General features: G+C 44.5%; 1 protein-coding gene across 1 annotated transcript in view; it reads right to left on the minus strand.

Moving 5' to 3' along the window:
* The window catches only part of LOC124622039 (cytochrome P450 6k1-like), a 103,976-nt gene that overhangs the window by 42,696 nt on the left and 38,475 nt on the right, over positions 1-22,805 (minus strand). Inside the window, exon 2 of the mRNA XM_047147598.1 lies at positions 15,943-16,199. Coding sequence (XP_047003554.1) covers positions 15,943-16,193 — 251 coding nt within the window. The 5' untranslated portion in view covers positions 16,194-16,199. The remainder of the gene's footprint in view (positions 1-15,942; positions 16,200-22,805) is intronic.

Here is a 22,805-nt window from a genome sequence, read left to right on the forward strand (position 1 = left end):
ATGGACATCTAGCGGAGAAAGGAAGTTTGTAACTCCAGATATAGAACGGAAACTCAAAACAATTACAGACAGTGATAGTTTTGATGAAGCCATTGTTTAAAACTTTTATCTCGTCGAAAACGAGTGCCTATAGTGAAATGAATTAAACACGAATTGAAAGAAACTGTAAGCTTTCAAGCAACGCTAGTGTAAGGCAGTTGTGGAAGGAATTAGATTTCCACTGGAAGAAAACAAAATCATGTAGTTTCATATTGTTAGAGAGAAGCGACATCCGCGAAAAGTAATTGCGTATTTGAAGCAATTAAAAAAAGAAAAAAACAGGGAGGAAAACACAGTACTTGTTTAGTGATAATACAACTCACCGTCTCTTCAAACCGGTATCAAAGGGATAGTGCCTAATAATATCCCATGCAGGCGGTGAAAATTGCTTTATTCCTAACGTGCTTGTTGCGTGGAAATCAAATCAAGCAACGGAAGATCACCGCAACCACATGAACCAACAAAATTATGAAAAATGGTTGACAGAAAAAATGATACCCAATTTAAAATCCAACTCTGTACTAATTTTTGTCAGTTCTCCATATCACAACGTTAAAATAAACAAAGCTCCGACATCTAATTGTACTAAAGACGATGTCAGAAACTGGTTAACGAAGGAACGTATCACTGAATACAATTCGACTCCAGTCAATGACATTCCAGGCCGAAGACGTTTCTGGAGACGCCCAGGACAGCGGTGTGATGCCAGCCTGACTGTCGCCAGCCGTACAGTCGAACAGCCTGGAGTGATGGTCTGGGGTGTCCCAGCAGGACCCCTGTGGTTGTCATCCACGGCACCCTTACAGCACTCCCCGTTTTGTTGCCCTTCACGCAAGTTATCCTATGCCCACATTTCAGCAAGATAATGCCCTCCCGCACAGGGCGAGTGTCTCTACTGCTTGTCTCTGCGCTTGCTATGCCCTACCTTGGCCAGCAACGTTGCCGGATCTCTCCCGAAGTGAGAATGTCTGGAGCATTTTGGACAGCGCCTTCCAACCAGCTAGGATTCTGACATTTAATGGGCCGTTTGGACAGAATATCCCTCAGCAGGACATCCAATACCTCTATCAATCAATGCGAAGCCGAATAACTGCTTGTTTAAGGGTCATAAGTGAATAAACGCGTTATTGACTTACTTTATTTATGAATCTCTTTCTCTTGAATTAATCATCCAATTTTTCTGATATTTTAATCATTTGTATGTATTTACATGTAGAGTACATCACATCTACAGATTTCCATCCCATTCGTATAATTCCTTCGTGGTGCATCTTTTTTTGTCTTACAGTGTACGAGGTCCATTATGGTTACTAAAAATAAATTAATGCTAGCTGCTTCATGGCACTTGAGCGGTTGAAAAATGAGACTTCGAAACCCATGTCGTGTCAGGCAGATCTTTGTTTCGTTCGTCATTGTGTAAGCAGCATGCGACTGAAATGGACTGTATTATTGTATCTCCCGCCACTTGTGAGGTATGTTCTGCGATTCATCTCTTGCAAGTAGAAGGACTCAATGCGGACAAAACTCATCTTCGATTGTTCCGGATGTATGGGAATAGGGATGTGAGTGATGATGTTATGAGCAGTGATGCAGAATATTAATGCCTGGTCACACAGGTGAGCATGTCGAAAGTGGTCGAGGATGACATGAATTTATCTAATATGTCTACGAAGTTGTGTATTAGAGACGTCTTTTCTCAGTTTTCGAACTTTCGGAAAATCTGACTAAGATTTCAAGGGCAGCCCTCTTTAACGTTGTCACAGATGCTTTCGGTTATCACAAGTCTTATGCACGGTGGGTACCAAAATGTCTAATCGATGTTCACAAAACCAAACGAATGGGTAAGGCCTCGATTGCCATCATACAAAGTGGCGTAGTGGCTAGCGCACTGGACTCGCGTTCGAGAGGATGATTCAAACCCGCGTCCCACTATACAGATTTAGGTTTTCCGTGATCTCCCTAAATGGCTTCAAGCAAATGCCGGGATGGTTCCTTTGAAAGGGAACGGCCGATTTCCTTCCTCATCCTTCATACAGTCCGAGCTTTTGCTCAGTCTCTAATGGCCTCGTTGTCGACGAGACGTTAAACTGAACCTTCCTTCCTTAATAATCTTCAGCGCTACAATGAAGAGAGGGAGGATGTTATGAAGAGGACCTTACGGGGAGCGAGATATGGATGCAGTACGTGATCTCTGAAACTAAGGAACAGTCAAAACAGTGGGTGCACACTCATTGTCCCAATGAGCTCAAAAAACTCAAGCAGATGCTATCAAATCTCAAAATATTTGGTACAGTTTTTTGGGATCGCAAACGATTTTTGACAATAGACTGTATGTAAATAGCGTTTGAGATAACTGTGACATCACAGATTTCTTGTGAGCCTCTTCCTAAACTCCGGGCAATCCAAAAAATGTGGTAATTACCAAAGGAATGACAATGCTTGACTCTATACTGTGAATCGACTGAAGGAAGACTCAGACTTTTCAGCAGGTAGATTTTCGAGCATCCCCCCTTCCGCCCCTTTATAGTCAGAACTTGGCACCAAACGACTATCGTCTCTTCCCCAAGATGAAGACCTGGCTAGCTGTTCAGCATTTCACTGCCAACGATGAGCTCAAGAATGCTTTCAACAACTGGCTGAAGCACTATGCAACATCTATTCTTGATGAAGAGGTAAAGGAACTGGCGTCATGGTATGGCAAATGATTGAATTTGGGTGGTGACTACGTGGAGAAGTTCTGTCAACATTTAAGTACAGATTGCATATAAAAATGTTCTTTTTTTTTCTTTTTTTTAATGGGCAATCAGAGGTTAATTTATGACTATCTTTCATGACTTCCTTATAGGGTCTCCAAACAACAGAGCAATGGGCAATCAGAGGTTAATTTATGACTATCTTTCATGACTTCCTTATAGGGTCTCCAAACAACAGAGCAATACTCTATAATTGCTCGCTCTAGTCTCTTGTGGGCGATTTCCATTATACAGTTGCACTACATTTCCCCTGACCAATTCCAAAAAAAACGAAGTCCTTTATTTGCCTTTCCTGTTACAGGCTTTACTTGATCATCCTACTTCATACTGCTTCTTCATGTTATCTGGAAATACTTATACCACGTGAAATGGTCAATGTGTACCTCACTGACCTTGAGAATAGATACTGCCGGGTGCAGCATCTGGTGGCTGGCTTATTTATTGCTCCGGTCAGTTATTACATTGTCTGCTCCGCTTGTTCCGGCCGGCATCCTCCTACGTCGCACTGAAGGTAAACAGGAGACCACTACTTGGAAACTCTGAGTTACTTGCCGGTGACCTGGGTTCGGTATCCAGCTCTAGGACGTAATTAAAGCTCTCCAGAGACGTGACTCGTAGTGTTCACTTTGCTCTGGTGTGCGAGAAGGGGAGTATGGATAAACTTCGCAGAGCTTGGCGCAAGGTGCCGAAGATAAGACACTGAGGACAGAGCCAACTTCGCGGCTTACATAGCCACGCAGAAATAACGTAGACGCGCTTAGATGGAGAAGTTGCAATGTGTGCAGGCTTCATACTCCTGATCTATGCCTCGTGCTGCATTGTGACGTAGCTAACCATCATGTTCGCTTAGGACAGTTACTGGGAGGGACCATGATCGGTTACGTACCGTTTTAGGCCCCTAGCAACTGAGTCGTCAGTTTCCGGTAACGTTCAAGTATTGCAGTGGATCTTCAAATGTTTGACATGTTGCTAGGTTCCAAATATAGTAAATAGCATTTTCCGTTAAAAATGTGTAGCTTCGACTATCCATGTTTTTCAGTTATCCGGAAAGTCTCTGGTGCTTGTTATAAACCCTGATTTAGGATGACATTTTCATTCAGCTATCCTAACTTCATTTAGCAGCAGCATCATCCTATCAACTGGCTATAACACATTCTGGGTGATACAAAACTTCATTTATACAGCAACAGCTCAGCACATACTGGGTATAACAGAAAAAAATGTAATGTAAACAGAAAACATGTAATGTAGCAACTCCACGTACGCTATAAGTTAAAAGTTTATTTAATGCTCGACTACTACAACATAGTCTTGGTATAACACAAAACTTCATGTGACGTAACGACTATTACAACACAGAAAACTTCATGTGACGTATCGACTATTGCAACATAGAAAACTTCATGTGACGTAGCGACTATTACAACATAGTCTTAGTATAACACAAAACTACATGTGATGTAGCAACGACGCACTCAACATCTTCGTCGAAGACGTATTATTAGAGGCCACACAAAATTCTACTCGGCGTGTCTTCATTTTGTTCGTAAACAGCTTCGGCATTATAAGTCAGCATTTCAAACAGCTTCGGCATTATCAGTCAGCATTTCGGCTTCCCGTGAAGGGTCTGAAAAACGAGGAATTATGTGAGTACGGGGCTAGTGTGAATCCCTGGGAGCTCCTAGCACGCGGTCTGTCGTCAGAACGTACCTCGGTGTCATTCTCCCAACTGCTTCGACGCCGCCACCTCCACTGCCTCTGCGTTCCCCGTGGCTAGGACACGACGGCGGCTTCGCCGAAAACTTCAGTCTTCACAGTCTCAACTTTGGCCATCACAGCTTTTTACAGCTGCCGAGGTTTGTATGCAGCGGCGGTGTCTCGGGAAGACCAGACTCCTTATTCTCCCACAGCCTCCTGTTACGAGTTGTGTGGCTTTCAAACTGTGTCACAAACGATTAGCATTTCTCCTTTTATATCTTTCCAACAATGTTAACTTAGGTTTCCGTGGAAATATCTCGTGACGTTTTAGCTTCGGCTATTGTTTTCAAAAACCGCCTCATTACATATCCATTTTAGATGTGTAATCAAGGAAGATCGATTGTGATAATAAGCAACGGGCCGTCTATTCGTTATAAGTACTCCACTTACGTCGAAAATTTAGAGAACATGTTTGAAGATTATTATCCAAGTCGCATCTATTTGCCAGGATACTGCTTTCATGTTGCCTTCACAATTGCATCACGCAATGGAAGGCGTCACACGCCTGTAGAGTTGCAATTGGCGTGTGCTCGTCCATGTGAAAGCGAGTGCGACCGAACCACATGGATAGCGAGTCTTAGAGAACGACTTCCGCACACTCGGCTTCGGCACAAGGATGCAATGCTCTGGGTGTATGTAGTGCCTAAAAACCCCGGCGAACGTACAGGGAAAAGATAATGTTGTGGAACAATCTTCTTCCAGTTGGAAGCAATTTTTCGCCGTGCACAGACGCCTACGAGAGTCTGAGTAATTCAAGCCGCAGTGAGATCGCAAAAGTCTTCGACAAAGAATTGTTCTCACAGAAGAATCAGAGTAGACATTATTTGACCATGAGCGAAAAGAACGAATTTTGTCGGAGCGGAGGAGTACGCGCTAATATGAAACTTCCTGGAAGACTAATTCTGTGTATCGGATCAGCACCCGAAACCGATACCGGTAATTTCCAAGAATGATTGCCTATCAAAGTCGGTGGATTCCAAACAATTCATATCGAACGTGCGGTCGTAAATCGATCATGCGACTCCGGTAGCGGGCGTTGTGATCAATGATTTGTGATCGTCATTTTTATCTGTTTTCCGTCATTCCCTTACTTGCTCTAAATTACATACCTCCACGAATTATTTGTGAGTTGCTAGGGAAAGACAGACGATTTACGTCGTTAGTCAGTGGGATGTCTGGTGTTCTTGATGTTATTTTGGCGGATTCTCTCACATGGAAGACTCTAATTCCAAGTTTATAAAGCGTAGAAAATTGTTCGACTTTTTGTCGCAAATATGAAGTACTACTGGCCGAGGAAAGAAGGGACTGTGTAGACTGTGGTGGTGCGAAGTGTAAGAACAGTTTCGATGCTGAAATACCGTTACAATTTCATTGCCGACAGTGCGGAAAACGGACGAGTATCAGGAAGAACACATGGTTCGACTCTTCCAAATTATCCATCCAGACCACCGTAATGGACTTCCACATGACGACAACACCGACGACGAGTAAGGTAAGTCATCTCCTTCGCAATAACAGGTATTTTTGTAACGCTCTTGTTTTGTCGTTGCTGTAGTGACCAACGTAAACATATTCATAATGCCCGTCACCAGAGTCGCATGATCGATTTACTATCACACTTTCGATGTGTATCGTTTGGACCCACCGACTTCGATAGGCAATCATTCTTGGAAATTACCCCGAGACCTTTACCTTTCGCGGGCAAGTGCTCCACCAACTGAGCTGCCCGAGTACGACGCACGATCCGTCCTCACAGATTTACTTTTACCAATACCTCGGCTCCTACCTTGCAAATTTCACGGATTTTTCCCTGCGAAACTTGTGGAAGTAGCCCTCCTGGAAGGAGGGATATCGTGAAGACATGGTTTAACCACAGCGTGGGCTTCGAGGAGTACTAGTCCCGCATGTTTCGCGTGAGAACTTCTGTGAAGTTTGCAGGGTAGGAGATGAGGTACGGGCAGAAGCAAAGTTGTGATGAGGGCTCGTGTGTCATACTCGAGTAGCTCAAAAAAAATGGTTCAAATGGCTCTGAGCGCTATGGGACTTAACTTCTGAGGTCATCAGTCCCCTAGAACCTAACTAACCTAAGGACATCACACACACTCATGCCCGAGGCAGGATTCGAACCTGCGACCGTAGCAGTGACGCGGTTCCAGACTGTTGCGCCTAGAACCGCTCGGTCACAGCGGCCGGCCGAGTAGCTCAGTTGGCAGACAATTTGCCAGCGAAAGACAAAGGTCCTGACTTTGAGTCCCGATCTGGCACAGAGTTTTAATATGCCAGGAAGTTTCGTGTGGGAGAAGATTCATCAGCACACATTTTAGCCTATGAAATGGTTATTCTACGCCTTCTCAGTGTAGCCTGCAGATATAAGTGTGACCCGTCAGGTGAGTTCTATTACGACTCTTAATCACGTAGCAGTCGGAAGTTAGTATGAGGGGCTTTTAATAAGTAGTACGAAACATTTTTTCTCGCCAAGTTTCGGTTGAAAAAATACGAAATTCGTGTCGGGATATCGTGGAATATTCCCGTTTAGGCCTCTATAGTTTTATGAAGTTCCGATAGGAGTTGGAGCTACACCTAGCCTCCAAAATGGCACCTGTAACGGAAGTGCGTTCCAGGCAGAGAGCTCTCTTTGAGTTCCTTTTGGCGGAAAACCAGAGCATCACAGATACTCAAAGGTGCTTGCAGAATGTCTGAGGAGACCTGGTAGTGAATAAAAGCACGGTGCGTCATTGAGCGAAGGCGTCTGCCATCATCGCAACAAGGTGCTCTCCCGCGTGCCAGTCGCTCGCACACAGATGTGACTCCAGCAGTGCTGGAACGTGCAGTGAGTCTCATTGGAGGTGAGCGGCAAATCACAATCAAACACCTCGCTGTACAACTGGACGTCTTTGTTGGTAATGCTGACACATGTGTCCAACAGGTGGGGTACTGAAAAGTGCCCATCTTTGGGTTCTTTGCCGTCTAGCAGAAGACCATAGAGCAACGAAGGACCGTCTGTGTGGAATTACTTGCGCGTTACGAGGCTGATAGTGAGAACCTTTTATCGAATACCGTCGCAGGCGACGGAAAATTGGTTTATCACTTCGAACCGGAAAGAAAACGGCAATCCATGGAGTGACGCCACACCATCTCTCCTCCGAAGAAAAAGTTCAAAGCCGCACCCTCGTCCGCTAAAGTCATGGTAACAGTCCTCTGGGACTCTGAAGGGGTTATTCTGTTTGCTGTGCTCCACAATTGTGCAACGATCAACTCTGAAGTGTATTGCGGTACCCTCAGGAAACTGAAGAAACGACTTCAGCGTGTTTGTCACCACAAAAACGCAAACGAACTTCTCCATCTCAACGCAAGGCCTCACACAAGTTCGCACCCGAAAGGAGGTCACAAAATATCACTGGACTGTTATTCCTCATCCATCCTAAAGCTCGGATCTCGCACTTCCCAACTTCCATCCCTCTGGCCTATGAAGGATGCACTCCTCAGCAAACAGTACGTGGATGATGAGAAGGTTACTGACGCAACAAAATGTTGGCTTCGATGTTGACCGGTAGAGTGGTACCATGCAACTACACAGGGCCTTCGAGTAAGGCGCCGTGAGGCCGTAGCACTAAACAGAGATTATGTAGAAAAGTAGGGTTTTTAGCCAAAAGAGTGAGGAATAATGTGATGTATTGAAATTTTGAATCAAACCAAACCGGTTGAAGAAAAAAAATGTATTACTTATCAAAAGTTCTTTGTACAGTTCTATGTTCAAAGAAGCATATTAAATAAATTTCCTATCACGAACAACCTATGGCCAGTATTTACATCGGGCAGACTTTTTGCAGGACTCAGCCGGACCTTACTTCAATTTTTATTGCAAAAAAGTTACAGGTCTTGTGAATGGGAATGAATAGTGTAATGAGCATGCACTATGATCAGAGAGTAAACCCAAGTAAGACGAAAGTAATGAAGAGCAGCAAAAATCATAGTAACGATAAACTTAACATCATAATAGGGGTTTTCACAGCAGACAAAATGAAGGAATTCTTCTATTTTGGAAACAAAATAACACGTGCTGAACAAAGCAAGGACATAAAAAGCGGACTAGCACATGAAAAGAGGGCGTTCCTGACCCAAATAAGTTTTCTAGTACCGAACATCGACTTTAATTTGACGAAGAAATTTCTGAGAATGTTTTGAACACAGCGTTGTGAGGAAGTGAGTCATGGACTGTAGGAAAAATGGGAAACAGAGCCAAAGGTTTTGATCTGTGGTGCTGTTGAAGGATGATCAAAATTAGGTGGTCTCATACGATATGAGGATGTTTTCCGCAGAATTGGTAAGGAGAGGACCATGTGAGAAACACTGTCAAGAATAAGGGTATTATACGCGGTCCAATCACATTAATCCTCTCAGACATGATTTTTTTCTGGAGGGAGGAAAGTTCCTCTTTGTGTGCTATTGCTGTTAGGTGATTTTTAATGATTTTAGATGCAAGTTTTATACAAAAATATGCACCCGTTTTCAGGACATACTTTGTACAGCTTGGCTACATTTCATGGACTAAAGTAACTATGTAGTAACCTTGATACGCCTGGGCATTGAGTCAAACAGATGACGTGTGCAGGTACAGCTGCCCATGCAGCTTCAACACGATACCACAGTTCATCAAGAGTAGTGACTGGCGTACTGTAGTAACTAGTAAAACGATCATTCAATAATTACCACGCGAAATAACAATAATAATATTCGATTATACAGTGGAATAAAGCGAACGAACCACATCTATGTACACTACTGGCCATTAAAATTGCTACACCAAGAAGAAATGCAGATGATAAACGGGTATTCATTGGACAAATATATTATACCAGAACTGACATGTGATTGCATTTTCACGCAAATTGGGTGCATAGATGCTGAGAAATCAGTACCCAGATAAATCACCTCTGGCCGTAATAACGGCCTTGATACGCCTGGGCATTGAGTCAAACAGATGGCGTGTGCAGGTACAGCTGCCCATGCAGCTTCAACACGATACCACAGTTCATCAAGAGTAGTGACTGGCGTACTTTGACGAGCCAGTTGCTCGGCCACCATTGACCAGACTTTGTCAATTCGTGAGGGATCTGAAGAATGTGCTGGCCAGGGCAGCAGTCGAACATTTTCTGTATCCAGAAAGGCCCGTAGAGGACCTGCAACATGCGATCGTGCATTATCCTGCTGAAATGTAGGGTTTCGCAGGGATCGAATGAAGGGTAGAGTCACGGGACGTAACACATCTGAAACGTAACGCCAACTGTTCAAAGCGCCGCCAATGCTAACAAGAGGTGACCGAGACGTGTAACCAATGGCACCCCATACCATCACGCCGGGTGATACGCCAGTATGGCGATGACGAATACACGCTTCCAATGTGCGTTCACCGCCATGTCGCCAAACACGGATGCGACCATTTGATGCTGTAAACAGAACCTGGATTCATCCGAAAAAATGACGTTTTGCCATTCGTGCACCCAGGTTCGTCGTTGAGTACACCATCGCAGGCGCCCCTGTCTGTGATGCAGCGTCAAAGTAACCGCAGCCATGGTCTCCGAGCTGACAGTCCATGCTGCTGCAAACGTCGTCGAACTGTTCGTGCAGACAGTTGTTGTCTTGCAAACGTCCCCATCTGCTGACTCAGGGATCGAGACGTGGCTGCACGACCCGTTACAGCCATGCGGATAAGATGCCTGTCATCTCGACTGCTAGTGATACACGGGGCAGTTGGGATCCAGCACGGCGTTGCGTATTACCCTCCTGAACCCACTGATTCCATATTCTGCTAACAGTCATTGGATCTCGACCAACGCGATCAGCAATGTCGCGATACGATAAATCACAATCGAAATAGGCTACAATCCGATCTTTATCAAAGTCGGAAACGTGGTGGTACGAATTTCTCCTCCTTACATGAGGCATCACAACAATGTTTCACCAGGCAACGTCGGTCAACTGCTGTTTGTGTATGAGAAATCGGTTGAAAACTTTCCTCATGTCAGCACGTTGTAGGTGTTGCCACCGGCGCCAACCTTGTGTGAATGCTCTGAAAAGCTAATCATTTGCATACCACAGCATCTTCTTCCTGTCGGTTAAATTTCGCGTCTATAGCACGTCGTCTTCGTGGTGTAGCAATTTTAATGGCCAGTAGTGTGTATTCTGGCGGTCACGAACTGCCGTACACTGCTGCGTTGACTTGCTGATATTTTCATAGTGATGCTCAACAGTTGGCAACACTTGCACATAAAGAAAAGGTTGAACATTCACAAATGTGTACCTCAGGTTTCCATTCGGAAAAAAAGCTTCTGCTGCAGCTAAGACAAAGTAAAAGTTAATGTACACATTTGAAGTCAGAGGGTCTGAAAGGGTTAAAGTGACCACCGCCTATGTACGATGTCAAAGTGCAATAGCCATTCGCAGCGGCAGGTGATAGCAGTAGCAGTAGCAGTGAGGGGTGTATAAAGCATGTCGGAAAAAGAGTGCAGTCTTTGTTGACTAATGCGGAAACGCAGGCATTTATCTGACGTCCCAAAGGGCACATAATTGGCTTTGCGGCCAAAAGTGGAATCTTACCGCAATGGCTAAGTTTGTAAAGTGTTCGTGTGCCGCCACAGAGGAGCAGCTGTTGAGCAACTGACGGCCCAGATGAACCAAGGAGTTATTGACAGCATCTCTTCAACGGCCGTTCAACGAACGTTGCTGCGCAAGGGCCTCCGGAGCCGGTTTCATGCACCCATGCTAATTGCTGTTGATCGATGACGAGAGCTGGACGTCAATGCCGCAATTGGACTCCGCTGGGTGGCGACAGGTATAACCTTTTCAGATGAAACACGTTTTATGCTCCATAATCGTCAGAAGGGTGTAGACCGGAGAAAGGGAGCGTTATGATCTGGGGAACGTTTTCGGGGTGATCTAATCGTTCTGGAAGTTACAATGGATCAACACAAATGTGCATCTATCTTTGGAGACCATGGCCACCTCTACATGCAGTTTGTTTTCTCCTCGGCACGATGGCATCTATCAGCAGGACAATGCAACGTGTCACGCAACTTTCAGTGTAAATGCGTGACTCGAAGAGCATAAGGACGTGTCTGCCATGTTTCCCTAGCCATCGAACTTCTCGGATTTAGACCCAATCGCGAATCTGTTGGACCACCTCGTTCGGGCCATTCACGCCGTAGATCTTCAACCGAGAAATCTTGCACAGCTGGCGACGGCTGTGAAGTCGGCATGGCTTCACATCCCTGTCGGTACGGTTCAGAACCAACTGATTCTTTTCCCGCAAGTCCACGCTGCAAGCGTTGCTTATTCAGGCCTTTTGGCAGGTCGCCACTTTCATGTGAGCGGACCGTGTAATAGTACGAGTGTTAAGGCGTCAAGGAGTAACTACCAATGTACTAGAGGGAGTTAAAGGGGGTAAAAACTGCAGAGGAAGAGAGAGAGGCTGGGATACGAGGTGCGACAACAAAGTAATGAGACTGATGTGAAAAAAAATGTTGCTTACCGTTTTAGTCAAGTTTAGTGTTGTCTCCTTCAAAGTAGTTCCCTGCTGATTGCACACACTTTTTCCAGCGCTTCTGCCATTGATGGTAACATTTCTGGAACTCATCTTTGTGATATCCTCCAAGACCCTCGTCACAGCTTTTTGGACATCTTGTGTTGTTTGAAAATGCTGTCCCTGGACCGCCGTTTTGACTCTTGGAAATAGAAAAAAGTCGCACGGAGCGATATCTGGTGAGTAAGGTGGCTGCGGTAGTACTGAAATTTGTTTTCAGGTTTAAAATTGCTGTACTGACAGAGCAGTATGGGATGGTGCATTATCGTGATGCAGAATCCAATTATCAGCAATGTCAGCGCGGACACAAAGAAATCTTTTGCAAAGTCTTTCTAAAATTTCTTTGTCGTAATATTGGTTAACTGTTTGTCCAGGAGACACCCACTCTTTATGAAGAATTTCCTTGGAATCAAACTAGCACACAAGTATGCCTTTCGCTTTTGACTTTGACATGCGAGCTTCTTTTGGTCTGGGTGGTCCCTTCGAGCACCTTTGCGAACTTTGATGTTTTGTCTCTGGATCGTACTGAAAAAACCAACTTTCATCACCAATGATAACACGGCTCAACAATTCTGGATTGATTTCCGTTTGCTCTTCGGCTGCCACATTTCTCCGTGTTTCTCGCTGTTGTGGTGTAAGATTTGTGGGGACCATTTTTGCACTAATCTTTCTCATACCAAGATTTTCAGTTATTATTAGACAAACCGTTTCTCGATTGATGTTCAGCTCTTCTCCAATCATTTTCACGGATAATGTTCGATCAGATCGCACGAGTTCGCGCACCCTGACCAAGCTGACATCCATCCGTGAGGTTGAAGGTCGTCCACTACGGTCTTGATCTTCAACAATCGTTCTGCCTTCACTAAACATTTTATGTCAACCAAAAACTTGAGCTCTTGACATAACCTCCTCTCCAAAATCCTTCTCAAGCTTACCGTAAGTTGTCGTCGCGTTTTCACTCAATTTAAGGCAAAATAAATGGCATACCGTTGCGCAATATTATGCCGTTCCATTTCCGTGACGAGAGACTCAAACACGTGTTAACTTATTACAGCACAACTCACGACTGAGCAGTTCCATCGATGTGCCGCTTGTACTAGAAGCAGCTTATAGACCAAGGTCAAAGATATTGTGCCTACGCAAGCCTGCAGGTTTGCCACATCTTGCAAAGAAAATCAGCCTCATTACTTTATTGTCGCACCTCGTATGTCGTTGGGGCAAGCGCTACTCTGAGATGAGGGGGTTGTCGATTGTTACAGTGGCGCGTGAGAGGAATTCGTGGCGGCTCGCATTAAAGAGCATATGGACTATCAGACCAATTATGTAATTGGATTGAAGAATTCCTAGATAACAGAACGCAGCATGTCATTCTCAATGGAGATAAGTCTTCCGAAGTAAGAGTGCTTTGAGGTGTGCTGCAGGGGAGTGTCGTAGGACCGTTGCTATTCACAATATACATAAATGACCTTGTGGATGACATCGGAAGTTCACTGAGGCTTTTTGCGGATGATGCTGTGGTATATCGAGGAGTTGTAACAATGGAGTATTGTATTGAAATGCAGGAGGATCTGCAGCGAATTGATGCATGGTGCAAGGCATGGCAATTGAATCTTAATGTAGAAAAGTGTAATGTGCTGCGAATACATCGAAAGATAGATCCCTTATCATTTAGCTACAAAATAGCAGGTCAGCAACTGGAAGCAGTTAATTCCATAAATTATCTGGGAGTACGCATTAGGAGTGATTTAAAATGGAATGAACATATAAAGTTGATCGTCGGTAAAGCAGATGCCAGACTGAGATTCATTGGAAGAATCCTAAGGAAATGCAATCCGAAAACAAAGGAAGTAGGTTACGGTACGGTTGTTCGCCCACTGCTCGAATACTGCTCAGCAGTGTGGGATCCGTACCAGATAGGGTCGATAGAAGAGATAGAGAAGATCCAACGGAGAGCAGTACGCTTCGTTACAGGATCATTTAGTAATCGCGAAAGTGTTACGGAGATGATAGATAAACTCCAGTGGAAGACTCTGCAGGAGAGACTCTCAGTAGCTCGGTACGGGCTTTTGTTAAAGTTTCAAGAACATACCTTCACCGAAGAGTCAAGCAGTATATTGCTCCCTCCTACGTACAGAGTTATTATAAATGATTGAAGCGATTTCACAGCTCTACAATAACTTTATTATTTGAGATATTTTCACAATGCTTTGCACACACATACAAAAACTCAAAAAGTTTTTTTAGGCTTTCACAAATGTTCGATATGTGCCCCTTTAGTGATTCAGCAGACATCAAGCTGATAATCAAGTTCCTCCCACACTCGGTGCAGCATGTCCCCATCAATGAGTTCGAAAGCATCATTGATGCGAGCTCGCAGTTCTGGCATGTTTCTTGGTAGAGGAGGTTTAAACACTGAATCTTTCACATAACCCCACAAAAAGAAATCGGATGAGGTTAAGTTGGGAGAGCATGGAGGCCATGACATGAATTGCTAATCATGATCTCCACCACGACCGATTCATCAGTTTTCCAATCTTCTGTTTAAGAAATGCCGAACATCATGATGGAAGTGCGGTGGAGCACCATCCTGTTGAAAGATGAGGTCGGCGCTGTCTGTTTCCAGTTGTGGCATGAGCCAATTTTACAGCGTGTCCAGATACACGTGTCCTGTAACGTTTTATTCGCAGAAGAAAAAGGGGCCGTCAACTTTAAACCGTGAGATTGCACAAAACACGTTAACTTTTGGTGAATTGCGAATTTGTTGCACGAATGCGTGAGAATTCTCTACCGCCCAGATTCACACATTGTGTCTGTTCACTTCAACACTAAGAAAAAATGTTGCTTCATCACTGAAAACAAGTTTTGCACTGATCACATCCTCTTCCATGAGCTGTTGCAACCGCGCCGAAAATTCAAAGCGTTTGACTTTGTCATCGGGTGTCAGGGCTTGTAGCAATTGTAAACGGTAAAGCTTCTGTTTTAGCCTTTTCCGTAAGATTTTCCAAACCGTCGGCAGTGGTACGTTTAGCTCCCTGCTTGCTTTATTCGTCGACTTCCGCGGGCTACACGTGAAACTTGCCCGCACGCGTTCAACCGTTTCTTCGCTCACTGCAGGCCGACCCGTTGATTTCCCCTTACACAGGCATCCAGCATACCATCGCCGAATGGAGTTATCAGATGGTGGATCTATGTTGAACTTCGTCCTGAAGTGTCGTTGCACTCTTATGACTGACTGATGTGAGTGCATTTCAAGCACGACATACGCTTTCTCGGCTCCTGTCGCCATTTTGTCTCACTGTGCTCTCGAGCGCTCTGGCGGCAGAAACCTGAAGTGCGGCTTCAGCCGAACAAAACTTTATGAGTTTTTCTACGTATCTGTAGTGTGTCGTGACCAAATGTCAATGAATGGAGCTACAGTGAATTTATGAAATCGCTTCAATCATTTGTAATAGCCCTGTATATCTCGCGAAGAGACCACGAGGATAAAATCAGAGAGATTAGAGCCCACACAGAAGCATACCGACAATCCTTCTTTCCACGAACAATACGAGACTGGAATAGAAGGGAGAACCGATTGAGGTACTCAAGGTACCCTCCGCCACACACCGTCAGGTGGCTTGAGGAGTATGGATGTAGATGTAGATGTAGATGTAGAAACCACTTAGAAGACTGATGGGAAAACAAATCACCCTACGGGTACCAGTACAGCCTGCAGTGTGGATGTGGCGACCTCACCCACTAGCAGCAATAAGCTACGAGATACATTAACTAGTGCTAAATAATTTTTATGCGTGTTGCGGAGGCATTACTCACTTGTGCATGAAGTACATGCCGACGTAGGGGATGCCCTGTCCTGCGTCGTAGACCCGCTGTAGCAGGTCCCTGGCGGACTCTCTCAGCAGCGCGAGGTTCTGCAGGTGGCCCAGCAGAGGGTGCGGCCGCAGCGGGCACGCCACGCCGCGCTGTTGCCAGTAGCTGTGCGACTGGCGCACCAGCCACCAGCACAGCAGCGCCGCCAGCGTCGCCGCCGACAACCACAAGCCCGTCATACCTGCCGCCTCCATGCCGACCTGCAAAACAAGCACCAATTGTTGTTGAGCCTAACACTGCCACGTCACTCCCACATATCTATGGTACATGTTGACCTGCAAAGAACACGCAAACCTGCATTTAGCTTCACAGTGCCGTAACCATAGGATCTCGTATTAAGTGTTTTCGATGATAATACAAACAGAACGTAGATGTTACGAATTTAAACAATAATGTTTCAATATCGATACACCCGGTAGCTAAGTGGCAGTTCCGCCCTCCCTTATGCCCTCACTCACGACGCAAGACATACCCCCACTCTTCTACTACTTCGGGAACTTTTACATTGAACACAGCTATGTCCGTATCGCAGTACCACCGACGAAATGGGCGTCGGCGCGGGATATACAGGGTGTTACAAAAAGGTACGGCCAAACTTCCAGGAAACATTCCTCACACACAAATAAAGAGAAGATGTTATGTGGACATGTGTCCGGAAACGCTTACTTTCCATGTTAGACCTCATTTTCTTACTTCTCTTCAAATCACATTAATCATGGAATGGAAACACAGCAACAGAACGTACCAGCGTGACTTCAAACACTTTGTTACAGGAAATGTTCAAAATGTCCTCCGTTAGCGAGGAAACATGCATCCACTCTCCGTCGCATGGAATCCCTGATGCGCTGATGCAACCCTGGAGAATGGCGTATTGTATCACAGCCGTCCACAATAGGAGCACGAAGAGTCTCTACATTTAGTACCGGGAATGCGTAGACAAGAGCTTCCAAATGCCCCCATAAATGAAAGTCAAGAGGGTTGAGGTCAGGAGAGCGTGGAGGCCATGGAATTGGTCCGCCTCTACCAATCCATCGGTCACCGAATCTGTTGTTCAGAAGCGTACGAACACTTCGACTGAAATGTGCAAGAGCTCCATCGTGCACGAACCACATGTTGTGTCGTACTTGTAAAGGCACATCTTCTAGCAGCACAGGTAGAGTATCCCGTATGAAATCGTGATAACGTGCTCCATTGACCGTAGGTGGATGAACATGGGGCCCAATCAAGACATCACCAACAATTCCTGCCCAAACGTTCACGGAAAATCTGTGTTGATGACGTGATTGCACAATTGCGAGCGGATTCTCGTCAGCCCACAGATGTTGATTGTGAAAATTTACAATTCGATCACGTTGGAATGAAACCTCATCCGTAAAGAGAACCTTTGCACTGAAATGAGGATTGACACATTGTTGGATGAACCATTCGCAGAAGTGTACCCGTGGAGGCCAATCAGCTGCTGATAGTGCCTGCACACGCTCTACATGGTACGGAAACAACTGGTTCTCCCGTAGCACTCTCCATACAGTGACGTGGTCAACGTTACCTTGTACAGCAGCAACTTCTCTGACGCTGACATTAGGGTTATCGTCAACTGCACGAAGAATTGCCTCGTCCATTGCAGGTGTCCTCGTCGTTCTAGGTCTTCCCCAGTCGCGAGTCATAGGCTGGAATGTTCCGTGCTCGCTAAGACGCCGATCAATTGCTTCGAACGTCTTCCTGTCGGGACACCTTCGTTCTGGAAATCTGTCTCGATACAAACGTACCGCGCCACGGCTATTACCCCGTGCTAATCCATACATCAAATGGGCATCTGCCAACTCCGCATTTGTAAACATTGCACTGACTGCAAAACCACGTTCGTGATGAACACTAACCTGTTGATGCTCCGTACTGATGTGCTTGATGCCAGTACTGTAGAGCAATGAGTCGCATGTCAACACAAGCACCGAAGTCAACATTACCTTTTTTCAATTGGGCCAACTGGCGCTGAATCGAGGGAGTACAGTACATACTGACGAAACTAAAATGAGCTCTAACATGGAAATTAAGCGTTTCCGGACACATGTCCACATAACATCTTTTCTTTATTTGTGTGTGAGGAATGTTTTTCTGAAAGTTTGGCCGTACCTTTTCGTAACAGCCTGTATATCATGTCCTACAGCAGAGGCGCCCATCAAACAACGTGGAGACCAAAAGCCCTCAGGTTAACTGGAAGGTGGTGTGGAAGACGATTCACGCGGTTACACTGGCCACAGACGTCCGATCCACATGGTACATCACAGTCAATGGTAAACAGATCACCCGATCACGCCTCCACAAGTTAAACATGGCGGAATCGCCTCTCTGCGTAGACTGCGGGATACCAGACACGGACTAACACAGTCTCACATGTGGCGCGGCAGAAGACGTATGGCGCTTGGTACGACAAATTTTGTCGTATTTTCTACGAGTGACTCCGGAACACATTACACCTCGGTTTCTACTATTTCCGGATCAACAGTATTTCCCGCGCGCCAAGACCAACGCTGTCACGTGGATCCGTGCGCATGCAGTACACTACTTATTTCACGATGGACCTAAAGATGTATTCGACTTTTGGAACTACCTACAAGAACATCTTTGCAAGATCGTACGGAACCCAAAATACAGACAGTATTTTTCTAATTACTTAGGGAGTGCCCTACGCGACCGTCCACGCAGCTGGATCATCAACAGGTAAGAGAAGACACCCCTTGAGTGAGCTGACAAGACTAAGTTCGATTCTCGGTGGAAAAACATACGACAAACGTGAAGACGTACCTGGATGATGAAGCGTAAGGAGAGTAGCGACACGCCCTTCTGCGTCATGTACGCAGCACTTTTTTTTTCGTTTTCCCCATATACATTACCTCGGTGTAGGAACGTGCCGAGATATTGTTTTCTTTACTCAGAGCACGATGCGGTGCAAGGTACATTTATTTTTGTTGTGGTATAAAGTAAAACTAAATTAACAATATATTAAAAACAAAAAATAAACAAATAAAAAGAAGTGGTCAGCGCGACAGAATGTCAATTCTAAGGGCCCGTGTTCGATTCCCGGCTGGGTCGGAGATTTTCTGCGCTCAGGGACTGGGTGTTGTGTTGTTCTAATCATCATCATTTCATCCCCATCGACGCGCAAGTCACCGAAGTGGCGTCAGATCGAAAGACTTGCACCCGGCGAACGGTCCATCCGATGGGAGGCCCTAGTCACACGACATTATTTTAATATCGATACTTCAGTCTGTAACATAAGCAATATGTAGACTGTTTGGTTATGTGCAAGAGAGGATCTGATGACCCTAATATTGCCAGGTTAAATGAATCTATAAATAAATAAATAAAATAAAAACAAAGTCTTTGAAACATCATAAAGGTACCATTACATGTAGGATTCGAATCAGCATTAGTAAGCGCAAAATGCATAGATGCACACACGTCTCCAGGACCTGTATCACGACCTATATGAGTTTGCTACTTGCAAGTCATACATGTATGATCGTGCATTTACATCTGACAATTTGAATCATTGCCTTCGATGGTGCAGAGTTGTTCGGTATTCACGATAGCTTCTCAAAACGTTGTGCAAGATTTTACATTTTTATGTACTGATGCACTTGCCCTTTTGGATGAAGAAAGGAAAACCCATGAAACACAATGAATAGAACGGACTCCACAGAACACTCAAGATAAAATAGGCATTTGTAAATAAACATGGCGGCATGACGCCAAGGAAGACTGGTACTGTGCATGCGTGACTTCCGCAGCTTGTCGAGAATATCGCGAAAAAACTACATTAAAAAATGCATATGCGACTTGTATAAGCGGGAAGGTCTGCATAGTTGGGTGAACTTTAGTTTGAGATGATGTATTGCAACATGTCAAATTAACATGACGCTGATACAAGTTGCGATACATGTATCTCAGTGTAAACGTGCCTTTACATGTAATAACAACTTCAGCGTATCTCAATGGCCTGGTAATAGGCTTTTTATTATATGCTACTTCGGCGACTAGCGTGCCCGTAAGTACCCCAGTTATCCAACCGGGGAAAGAAGTGCTACAGTCTAGTGTGGAATTCGAACACCTTCTTGCTGACGACTCCTTACTTCATTGAGAGGTGAAGGATATGTTAAGTAGAAGACTGAAGAACCCGTGGGGATCCGGTTCCGCGACCTCTCTGTTTCCATGCTCACACTGTACCGCTAGACCGCTATGCCCGAGTTGAATACAAGTAAATGACAATTAATCGAAACCCTCAGCTGCCAACTAGTGTGGTTGATATACCTCAATGGGGACAGCTATCTTCATATAGTTAAAGGCTACCCAGCTACTGACTTTCTTCTGTGCGAATGCGCACGCTTTGCCCGAACTCTTACGGGAATCGTCACCTTAGTTGGCGCGAGTAATGAGTGAATGGGCAAATATCCTTTAGGATCATTACGAATGTGGGTTGTGGACATTTGGGAATGTGAGTCTCACGGGAAGTGTGCAAGGGATAAGTCCCTGCAGACGCGCTGTCGTCTGTGCCCTCGGTGGCTCAGATGGATAGAGCATCTGCCATGTAAGCAGGAGATGCCAGGTTCGAGTCCCAATCGGGGCGCACATTTCCAGCTGTCCCCATTGAGGTATATCAACAACACCTGTTGGCAGCTGAGGGTTTCGATTAATTATCATTTCTTTCTAGAGAAGCTGTATGGTCATCAGTGGTATCTGTTCGTTCGGAACAGTTATTATCTTCATATGAAAACAAAGAGTTCATCTATAGGATCTGATGAGTAAGTTTGCGAGTATCAAAATAGGAGATATATATGGCCGTATATTTTGGTTACATTGACGTAGAAGTTTAAACTTTTTGCATTGATAAGAGACCGTAGATTTAGTATTTAACATAAATTTCAACTGTTGACAGAGCGACAACAAATGCCGAAAAATGTATATATTACACTATGTAATTACAAATTACCAATTTCGGGTTTTTTCATTTTGTGTATTGTTAAACCTCGCTTCTTGTTAATTTTTGTGATTCTAGGTCAATGGGAAGTACACTATGGTTTTGATGATTGAGTTTGCGAGTATCGAAAGAAGTGACAGAAATGGCTGTATCGTTGGGTTATCTTGATACGGAACCTTAAATTTTTCGCATAGCCAAGGGAGCCTAGACCTTAGTATGTGACATAAATTTCAACTCGACACCTCTATCTATTCCTGAGAAAAAGGGGTCTTAACAGTCGGACAAGACAGATAGACGGACAGACAGACGGACAACGGAGGGATCCTGTAGGGGTTCCGTTGCTACTGACTGAAGTGCGGAACCTTTAAAAAAAGTGCTACTTATTACCACGAAAACAATTTTTTGTCGTTTTAGGTGAGTATGGTAGGTGGAAAAAGGCACATACGAGGAAAAGAACTGGTGACGTGTCAGAAGAACTGGTGATCGATATGGAAGGCAGAACGGACCCAGTATTAGAGTCAGAGTTTAACATGACTTTGGAAGATTTGTGATCAAATAATGCAAAAGCGAAAGCTAACATTCCTATAATATAAAAATCTCTAGGTGAAGTGACAATCAGATGACTCTTCAAGTCGGTATTTATGAGACTGGAAACACACCATCACTCTTTCGGAAAGGTATTATCCACAAAATCCCACAAAGAGCAAGGGCAGACAAATACGAGAGCTACCATACAGTCAGCTTAACAGCTCATGGATTCAAGTTGATGATAAGAATAATGTACAGAAGAATGGAAAAGAAAAATGAGGACCTGTTAGATGACGATTAGTTTTGCGTTCGGAAAGGTAAAGGCACCAGCCAGGCAGATCTGACGCGATGCTTGATGATGGAAGCAGTACAAGGGGACCACACCGTGGTTCAAGTAGAAAAAAATTGATTCATCATATGTAGATAAAAGATGAAGGTTTTATATAAGTGCTCTGAAAAGGATTTTGCTGAAAATTTTTTTTTTTCGAGCATTGAAAGAGCATTTTCCTACCACGTGTGTTTATGTGCCACGCCCACTTCACTGTCAACCACTTTTCTGTATATATTTTAGATCTTTATATCCCCTACATTGCACATTAGGGATTTTTTTTTACTCCCGAGTGTGTAGGCTATCCTTCGAATGCAACGGTCGGTATTCTTTTGTTTCTGCTGTTTGTAAACAACACGCTTTCAAGCACGCGGTTAGTTTTGTTCAAGTGTGATTGCGAGTAGTTGTTGTACTACGTTTGGAGTGCTTGTTTACGTATGTATTGTTGTGTTTATTGAAGATGACGAAACGTAAAGGCATTTTCAAGAAACGATAATTTAAAGGAAACAAGTTTAGAAAGTTTTCTGTACAAGACGTTATGTCGTCTGGCAACGATGTTTATAATTGTAATTCTTCAACAAGTGCATCATCAAAGGAGCTCTCACCATTTCTGCTCCTGCTGCAGTTATTACAGCAAGTAAACCTATTTTCAGAGACTTTGCTCACCCTGACCTTCTAAGGAAATGTCTGCATGGGCAGACACAGAACCCAAATGAATGTTTCAACAGCATACTTTGGAACCGCCTTCCTAAAACTGTACTTGTAGGCATGCATACAATGAAACCAGTAGTTCATGATGCTGTTATTACATTCAATTGTGGTAATATTAGAAAGTGTTGGATACTGAAAAAGCTGGGAATTAATCCTGCAACATTGCGATAAAATGAGGATAGCCGATGCAGACAGGTCTGCATCTAATATGGCCAAGAAAGCAGGACAAACATCCAGGAAGGTGAAAAAGATGCTGGAAGACCT

The sequence above is a fragment of the Schistocerca americana genome, chromosome 7 (genome assembly GCF_021461395.2).
Source record: "Schistocerca americana isolate TAMUIC-IGC-003095 chromosome 7, iqSchAmer2.1, whole genome shotgun sequence".
NCBI lineage: Eukaryota > Metazoa > Arthropoda > Insecta > Orthoptera > Acrididae > Schistocerca > Schistocerca americana.